This window comes from Varanus komodoensis, unplaced genomic scaffold (genome assembly GCF_004798865.1).
Source record: "Varanus komodoensis strain SLA01 unplaced genomic scaffold, ASM479886v1 scaffold384, whole genome shotgun sequence".
NCBI classification, from domain to species: domain Eukaryota; kingdom Metazoa; phylum Chordata; class Lepidosauria; order Squamata; family Varanidae; genus Varanus; species Varanus komodoensis.
The window spans coordinates 31,684-41,498 of NW_025335915.1; the positions used below are offsets into that span (position 1 = coordinate 31,684).

At 40.1% G+C, this 9,815-nt stretch overlaps 1 protein-coding gene across 1 annotated transcript; it reads right to left on the reverse strand.

The window, feature by feature from the left end:
* On the reverse strand, window positions 1-9,588 carry LOC123028779 (LIM and calponin homology domains-containing protein 1-like). Its single transcript, XM_044440999.1, has 3 exons — window positions 9,484-9,588; window positions 4,396-4,591; window positions 1-621 (listed from the first exon to the last, which is right to left on the reverse strand). The coding sequence occupies exons 1-3, from the start codon at window positions 9,490-9,492 to the stop codon at window positions 365-367; spliced, it is 462 nt and encodes a 153-aa protein (XP_044296934.1). The 5' UTR covers window positions 9,493-9,588; the 3' UTR covers window positions 1-364.
* Window positions 9,589-9,815: the final 227 nt, after the last annotated feature.

Below are 9,815 nucleotides of genomic sequence, written 5' to 3' on the forward strand. Positions count from 1 at the left end.
TCCTGTTTACACACCGTCATCAATGTCCATTTTACAGAGTAGTAAATGAAAAAAGGTGTCTGAACTAAGGACGCACCAATCTAGATTGGGACAAGGGGGAGACAATGGCGGTGAAAAGAAAGAAGGGGAAAGACAGTGGCAACAGGGATGGAATTCAAGCAAATGTGATTCCAAGGATTTGTTGGAGATGGTTACATCAAAGGTGGATGGCAAAAGTGGATTTGTGAGAGATTTGAAGAGGCTGCAGCATCCACAGGGACAATCTGTGTGGAATCTTTAGAACCTCTAAGAGATGTACATTGTATGAACTTAAAACAAAGTACTTCTTAGGACAAAACATGATTTGGATGCCAGGGCCAAGGCCTTACCTGAAGGGTCTTTCTCCTCCGAGTGGAGAGGTAGCCGTACTCCAGCTCTTCCTGTACTCTTCCCGTTCAGCTTTCTTCTTCCTGAGAGGAGCTGGAATATAGGCAGTCTGGTTACTCTTATTGGGGAGGTATTGGTTAAAAGGCACAATTGATTTGGGTTCACCGTAGGATATCCGTCTGGCAGACATATCGTCTTTTTTCACATCAGGCAATTTTCGATGCGGTAAGTCAGATTCAGAATCACTGCCTCTCCCTGTTTAAAAGAAAGAGGCAAAATTAAGTACTTAATCAAAATGCACTAAGTTCAGAAGCATTATACTTAGTGCAGAAGATTCATCCCCTTTCCCCCTCTAACACCTCATTTCCAAGGTAAAAGTACCAATTGTCCACTGATACCACCATCTAGGAAGGCTCTTCAAATCCCTAAAGAAGCATGTACGTTCCAGTCTCAACTGGGAAAAAAGATAAGATTGTGTATAAAACATACTGTGTTCACTCCATCTCGAAGCTTTGCAATGTCACAATACAACATTCACAAGGCCACATGTTGAAAATTTATTTCAAACCATGCTCAGGTCTGGATTTGGATCAGAACCTGCCATGGCTGCCCTGTGCTGTGAGAGCGAAGGAGTACAACTCTTTTATTCTCTCAGATGGATTTTGATAGCATCAGCCACAGTGTCCTTCTGGATAGACTGTATGAATTGGGATATGAGGACACAATGCGGCAGCGGTTCTGCTCCTATTTGGATTACGATTTCCAAAAAGGGGTGCTGGGGAATTCTTGTTGCGCCCTTTGGGAATTGTACCATGCAGTCCCTCAAAGGTCTATTTCCCCCCATTCTGCTTAACGTTAACAAGTAACCATGGGGGAATTTACCTAGCAATGTGAACTGGGATGTTACCAATATGCTGATGACTCCCAACTCTGGTTTCTCCTTTTCAAATCACACAGTTTTGAAGCAGTTCCTTAGTGTGGTTATGAACTAGATGAGGGCCAACAAACAGTCCCAGACAAAACAGTGATGCTTGTGGTGGTGCTTTGCCTGTCTAGTTAGGTGGTGTTTAGCCTGGTTTGAAAAAAAATGCACAACCAATCCCTAAAGGAGCAGATTCACAGTTTGGAATATGTGCTTAAACCCATCACTGTTCCTGTGCTACAGGGATGAGCAACACAAAATTTGGCTGCATGCAGCCCCTAGTGTAGCTGATAATTTCCCACCAACATTTGATGGCAAGCATAAATTCTCCTTTTTAAGTTTCCATAGTGGCATGCCAAGACCATTTTCAGAGGCAGGGTGGGCCTGGGGGAAATACTGGTCTTTGGACAGCCTAAAGTTGTCCCTCCCTGCTGCACCTGGACAGAGAGAGCCACGTGACTATTTCTATTCCAGTAACCTTCTGTTTGGATTACTACAATGCAATACACCAATGCGCCAGGCCAAGATCTTTTTATTTAAAAGTTATTTTAATTGTTAATTTATGAATTGTATTTATTGGGTTTTTATGTACATGCCAAGATGTTTCCAGTTTTTTAACTCTAATTATATAACTATTTATTTATGTTTATTTATTAATGTTGTAAGCCGCCCTGAGGCTTTTTGCAAATGGGGCAGCATAAAAATGGTTTAAATAAATAAAATACAATAGAGTTACCTTTGAAAATGACCTAGAAACTTCATTCATTCCAAAATACAGCAACTAAATTGCTAACTGGGACTGATCAATGTGAACATACAATTGGTAAAGGAATCTTCAATGAACAGCTACACTATGGATAGAGGTATATGCAATCATAGAGGCCTCCTTGGTGCATTAGATCGTCACAGCCCATCTCATCTGGTATTTCAAGTAACAGCAAACCAGATGCCATTGAAAGCTCACACACAGGTCATGTGAAAGTCATCCATCATTGTTTGATATTCAAAAGAACACCATCCCAAAGATGGAGATTTCCTGGCCAGCAGACACAGAAACATCTTTCTTGCATGGACTAGCATATCTGAAAGGGATATTTAGCAATGAACCTATGGCCAATCAACTGGATGATTCAGAATTTAGGCATTACAAGGAGAATCTGTACCACTGTAGACTACAAAATGAACTCAGAACAACAGTCAACATTCCCTTTTTTCCAGGAAGGGAGTACTAAAAAACATGAACAGAACAGCCCAGATATTTTTTGCTTCAACTAATCAGGTTTGAAATGTGCTTGAAAAAGCATTGGAAAAAAAAAGTGGAATGGAAGAACAGCATTCCTAGGAGGTCTTTGGAGCAGTGAAATAGCTTACTGGACAAAAGATTTAGCACAGGAGCATTCTAAATTCCCTTTTTGTAAAGGAAATGTTATAAAAGTGCATAGATAAAACTTTCAGTTTTTGTCTGAGTTTCTTATCTTTAAAGATTTAAAGTTAAATCTGTCACAACTTTGACAGGTTTTTAAAAGTTTGCATGAACATTCATGTGTGCTTTTGTTTGAATTTTTCCTAATATAAGCAACTTTTGAATACAACTTTGCATATTATGCACCTTTTGTGCAAACAGTTTTCCATAATACAATACAATGGATTTAAATTATTATTTTCATGAATATATTCATTCCTGACCACACCCTTCTATAATATACACAGTTTTACATGTATTTTTAAATGGAAAACTCCTTTTATTTGGAGGAGTTTGGAGACGTGCACATTTTGAAGAACAGGGTCAAAAATGTGCAAATAAGTAAGCCTACATTAAAATGAGAACCAAATTAATTTTTCCCACATCCCTAGCTTTAACCATATCATAACAAAATAGAGACTATGCAAATACATGCATTTTGTCCCTAGTACTAATACAATAAGGAGAGGCAATTATCCATAGATCCACAATGGACAAAAGCAGGAGCTGTTTTGGGGATAAACCAAGTAATTGTAGCAATAGTTCTGATCATCTTATTGTGTATTTACTTCTTTGTTATTTAATGCTTCTGTTTATGAAAGTCAGACAGTCTAAGAAATAGGAGAAGGACGTGACCATAACTTCAAAACTGACATTGTTTGGTTTTAAAAACAAGAATGTGCTTCTTAACATATGTCTTATTACTTCCATTGAAATGCAAGAAACTAATGTTCTATTTCAATAGTAATACAATGCAGGTGAACTGTGAAAATTCAAATGTTCACTCAGTTTTGAAACTTGCTGGGTGATCCTTGGTCAGGCACTGTCTCTTTGCCTAACCTACCCATGGGACACTTTTGATGATAAAAGGCAGGTAGCTCTATATATGAAAACTTTAGCTCTTTAAAGAAAGCAGATACAAATGAACTGCTAAATAAAATAAACCACAATTCAGCATCATCATAAACCCATTAAAGCCAGTGACCTTAAGCATGATTAAACCTGTGATTTATTATGGATTTAAACTCTGAGCTCAAGTAGCACTTTGGACACACACAAAGAAATATATTTTTCTCCTTCAAAATCTTTCTGTTATAATCTGATTTAGGTTACAGAACCGGAGAGAGATGCACAATATTACCATTACACAAGTGTCAGAATGCTTAACTTTCTTTATTCTCTGCCAACTAATTTTAAAATGCTAAATAAAGAACAATTTTTATTTACTTTTCTTTCAGGATAACTCACATAAGAAGTGGTTCCTCTTCCTTTGCAGTCATCCTACTCATTCCAAGCAGTGTTTCCCCATCCTGGTAGTCTCACTGTCTCTCCGTCCCATTTTATTAGTCCAACCAATGTCTGCCTAACATCTTCTTCTACTTCAGACCCAAGAAGCAGCAACTCATAAATTAAGACTGCTATAGTGCAACTTCCTACCCACCCCACAAACCCATAACTGCAAGTGAGAAAGGACTTTAACTGAAATGTGAGCAAAACTCTCCAAAAGCTTTCAAGCCATAAATCAAAGCAACATGGGATTAGCAAGGCCCATCACAATTCCATAGTTGACACCAGCCCATCAACCACTTTGTACCCAAAGAGTCATGGATCCCTTTCAACTGGATCCCTGGGGAACACAGCTTACCATCACTGCTTCCTCTTAGCACCACATCTGGAGATGGCGTCTGCTGAGAGCGGGAACCAAAGGAATCAAGACTATCAAAGGAATCATCTCTACCATGGCGAGGGGGAGAAAGCGAGTCACTGCGTTCAGAGTCCCAACAGTCTACATAGCCACTGTCGCGGATGCTGCGCCTGGGGCTCTCAACATCCTCAGGGTCCTAACATAAAAGATGAAAGGGAGAAGTCCTTAAAGAAATCTACTTACACAAAAAGTACGATTTCTCTGTGCAACTTGAATGCATGCAGCTATGGATGAAGACAAACACTCTTTGAAGTGAATTAAGAATGGTATCATGGAATCATTGTTCCTTCAATGTTTACACAGTTTTCTTGTACCAAAGCTGTCCCTGATCAGTAAGTTTTGCATGTTTTTGGAAGACTATAAAAGCCTGTTAAACCAGAAGCAGCCACAGGACTAAAGAAATATGTGCAGGTACCATGGGAAGCAACATATCTCGCAAACAACTTCCAATTCTCTTTAAAAAAATCTCACTGTCTGTTTCTAGCCCTGTTTACCATTTTCTCTCCTTCGCTCTCTTTCCCCCAGACTTTCAAATAACTAGTAAGAGGTGGCTGTGAAATGGAAGATAAGATCCACACCAGTGAACACAAATAGTTGGAAGAAACTTTGAAAAACAGTGTTACGCATTCTACAGAAGAGAAGCCAATGTTAATCTGTCACAACCAGGATTCCTGTGGCACTGTAATAAGCTAACACATTTACTATGGCATGCGTCTCTGCAGGTTGGAGACCACTTCAGGCAGGTACAGGCTTACGTATATGCCACGTAGTGGGGGCTCAGGGAATGGGACTGCAGCATCCTTCATCCATATCCTCCTCGTATAAGCCACTGTCCATAGCATATGGGCAAAGGTATCTTGGCTTTACGTTATATGCAAGACATTTCTAACCTCACCAAACAGATCACTTCTATTAGTCTGGAGCTCTGGCAGTCAGCATTTGCTCTTGCTGCTTTTGGCTCCGCCAAAATAACAAAGCTGGAAGCATCCGCAGCTTCTTTCTACCTTGAAGAGAAATCCCAGTTTTTTCCCCGAAACAATCGGCAGTGGGGGAAGAAGAAGAAAAATATGCAAAACGCTTTTCCTGATGCCTCTGAAGAATTCAGTCTTGCTCTTTGCTTGTTGCCAGCTCCTGGCTCTGGGGGATATGAAAGCACTTGTAGCTGACCCACATGTTCAGAGCAGTGAGAACAATGGCTGTCTTTGACAGCCTCGCGATTATAAATTCTTTCCAGTGCAAGCTGCACATACTAAAACACTGAAAGCTCCCAGAGAGGGAAAAGGTCAGTGGAAGCCATCCTCAGCCTTGCATTATTAGGACATTCCCCCTTGTTTCGACCTGTATCTTACCATCAGTTACAACAGCATGGGGCCAAGACAAACAAAAATAAGAGCCTCTACTGAAAGGCAAACTTTCTGAAGTTTTTTCTTCAGCCCTCCTCCCTCTGAATGAAAAAAGTGAGGACACTATTATCACTCATGTGGAGCCATCTGAAAAGCTCAGATGGCAAGTTAAATAGGATACCTTCTGGAGTGCACTGGATTGTAATGCTATTACGTATTAATGCCAGTTAGCTCTGCACCATCCACAAATCAAACCAGAGGTGTCGTGCATTTCATACATCTTTTTCAGTGCTCCTGTTAAACTGAAGTGGTAATTACCATTACCATTATTTACTGGTGAGATGCATGTGAAAGGTGTACTGGTATATTGCAGGGATTCTTTGAGGAATATTGCAGATATGCTGCACCCATTTTAGAAGGTCTCTGTCACTAGGAGTCAAGAGTGGAGGGCTAGGTCTCCAATTACAGCATTTCAAGTTCCTATCCTATGCACAGTACCTGGGAATATGCTCCACTGAAAAGAATGAGACTTTCTTCTGAGTAGACATGCACTGGATTGCACTCTTAAGAAGTAAATAGGAAGCATATTCTTACATACAAGAAAGGAAAAGAGGTACCCAAAGAGAGCTTTGTGTTGGTCATGAAAATTCTATTTCTTACAAGATAGGTCAGGATTATTATATCCATATTGCTTGTGAAAGCCTGGGCTGTGTGCCTCTCAGGTTGTCTCCACTGCCTAGTGAATGGCAAACCTAAACTAGGAACTTTAAACTTGATTACTGAGTCTCTCAGCTGCTCCACCCCAGCAGATGATTCTTTGGGAACAACACAAGTGTCACTGGAAGAAGCAGCTGAGAGAAAGGAGCACAGGAACTGCCATGAGCTTTATGTAGGAAGCAGGACTAGTCACCTCTCAAATGCCCTACACACTTCCCAGGGAGAAAACTTAATTAGGGTCACTGAAGAGCTGGTTGTCAAAAGTACCACGCATGGCATGCTTAAAGCCAAGGTTCCCTGAGACCAAGCTCAGAGATGTAAAATAATATGAAGAGAAATGCACTCTTTCATGGTTTTGTTTCTGAAGTCTGGTTTAGTTTCTGTAGCACTCATTACTGTAGAAGTGACTATTAAGGACTAAGAAGTGTGTCGTTCTTCTATGACAGACATATGTGAACTAAATTCAAATCTTGTATTCCATACTCCTAAATTGCCACTTCTCGTATTGTCTCTAACTGGGCAGTGAAATTAAACAAAAGTTGGCAGGTTGTTTTTCCCTTAATTTCAGGGGTGCAAAAAGTGTGCATGTACCTCCCCACAAGCTCTGTCTAACAGCTCCCAGACCCACAGCAGTTCCAGATGGAATGCCATTCCCAGAGTGCCCCCAAAGCAGAGGTTGACGGTTCCTGCCCACTTTAGGGGATACTTTTAAGAATGAGTTCTGGCTTTATGGCAGCTACTACTCAGCATGTTCCTAGAGCATTTTTCCTTGGTTGTTGTTGTTTTAGTGTGTTTGGTGGCTGCAATACCTTAATCCTTTTGCTGCAAGATCTGTTTCTCCTGGGTTGAGTGTGAGACGAGTCAATGTGTGTGTGAGAGAAAACAGGGCATGTAAGTTGCATATGGTTATGCATACATACATGCTTGTGCTCCAGCAAACGCTCAGTGCAGGTCTTACAAGGTACGGTATGGAAACGTCTCCATCCCACAACTCATTCTGCTTAGCCATTAAGAGCTCAGGCCAATATGTAAAGATTTTCTCCAAGCAGGACCACACCAAGGGTAAGTCCACCTGGACACTTGGGAAGGGCCCATACACCAGTAGGCATCCACTGACAACAGCCACCTTGGGTTCAAAATAAATAACACAGGATGCAAAACACAGTAAGCTTATTTTGCATTCATTCAAGATGGCCAAGTACTGTATAATATTAAAAATTCATACTATAAACTGCTAGAACAGACCACAAAGCCAATCCCTATTCAAACTCCTTGCCTCCTCCTACACAGTCCCAACCAATCTGACATCTTTCCCAAATTCTCTGAAGTTCCACATCTTGCATACCAATAGAATATATCTAATCCTTTGGCAAGCTGCCAATTTTTGGAAAAGCGAGAGAATGTTTGACTATTGTGGAAACATTCAGCAGCATGAGGAATGAACATCAGATGAACGATCCAGTAACACAGACCACTTTTCATTCATAAAACTTCTCAAACATTTAAAAAACCCTTTTAAGTGAGCATTTGAATGAATTAAGAAATGAATGAACAGACTTGTAGAATAAAGCCTTGGTTCTGAAATTGTAAGTTTTCTTAGACTGTCATTTGAATAGAAGTTTAGTTCAGTTCGGTGTTATCTGACATGCCAAGAATTTAATAGGGCACGAGGGTGTGCATGAATGAACCAGCTATGAGGATGTTCATCTCTTCTTTCTGTATAATTGGATGAGAGCCATGGCTTAACATCCTGAACTGTGAGGCAGAAAGTAAACCACAGTCATAGGTTTACTAGCTGGCTTTTGACATAGTAATACTGGCCGACCATGCAAGGCTGTAGAAGGATTACCAAGGTAATAGAAGTGGACTGCTTTGAACATTAAAGAGGTACTATTTAAGTGCAAGACATCGCTGCTTATTATGGCAATTCACATGTTAATATGTACGCAGCCTCTGTGTTTGCAATCTACTGTTACAGCCTCACTTCAAACATGTGGTTCAATTCCTTTGCTTGCATCTGTACTATTACATACTTGTTGAACCGAAGATCTATAGCATGGCATTCCATAATGCAACAGTTATCACAGCCATCTGGATAAAATCAAGTCCACAGACACACAATAAAGTAGACATAACAGCCACATTGAAGATCTCTATCCCCAACAATTTCACATATTACAAGCATACTGAGAAAAAAAGATTACATTACAAACTTTTTGTTTATTATCAAGTTGATCTGATTATTCCTGTTGGAAGTTTAGATATATAAGCAACTGATTATGAGCCAGATGATCTATCTCTGACCCATAGATCCTGCCCAGGGTATGATAGTGCCTGAAGCTGAACATCTGCTTTTCCTAATTAACAAGGTCCCCTACACATGCTTTACTGAAATAAATAGGAGCTACGTAAGTATTCTTCCCTTTTAACACACAACATTCACTTGCCTCCATTCCTGGGAGCATGCATTTCTGCAAAGCCTTGATCAAAAGAAAAAGCCAATGGGCAAGGCAACAGTGTCCCACCACACCAGTACAATGCATTCCTTTTTAACGTAGGAGCCAAATTTGTCCTCCAACCTAAGTTTGAGGCAGAAGTGGGGCCTGAGATACTCTTTTCTAATGGCTCTCACAGAATCTCTTCGCTGATGAAAAATTTTACTCTAAAGCCAAGAGTGAAAACAATTACATGATCATTAAAACTGGCAGAATTGATACATGCAGAAACAACGGTGGATATACTTGAACAATAGTCATTGTTAACAATATTTAAAGAAAGAAAGGCTGCACTGCATCCATTCAGAATCTGTACGAGCCATTAGCAAATAAGCATGTTTCATTCCACTGTCCATCATTCAGTGCCTCTCTAATAACAACATCTACTGGATGTAAGCCACAGTATTTGGGAGAAATTCAAACCATTAATAGTCTATTAAAATTCTATTTTATCCCCAAAGTGACAAAAATACCTTTCTCATCTGGGTCAGCAATCCTTCAAACTCCTTCAGGTTCAGTGTTGCTCCGCTATAGCAAGTACTGCTGTTGGCAGTTTTCCCCAGCCAATAGATGGTGATTAAAACCTGAAGAATTCAGAGAACATTAATTGTGCAGGGAAACCCATCCAAATTATTTCATCAATTCAGTACAGTAGCTTTGACTAGCTGCCTCTCACACTTTGTACATCATATTTAAAATACAATCCTTTGCATATTTATATTGTACATGATAAATACATAGTTAGATCAGAAGTCTGCCATTCCCGGGCATGTAAGATTTTTTCCTGTCCCAGCATGCATAGGAT

Bases quoted from the DNA above. Each gene is read 5' to 3' on its own strand.
- LOC123028779 (XM_044440999.1), bottom strand. The intron at 622-4,395 runs GTAAGCTGTGTT...TCTTTTAAACAG, and splicing joins GCTAAGAGGAAGCAGTGATG to GGAGAGGCAGTGATTCTGAA.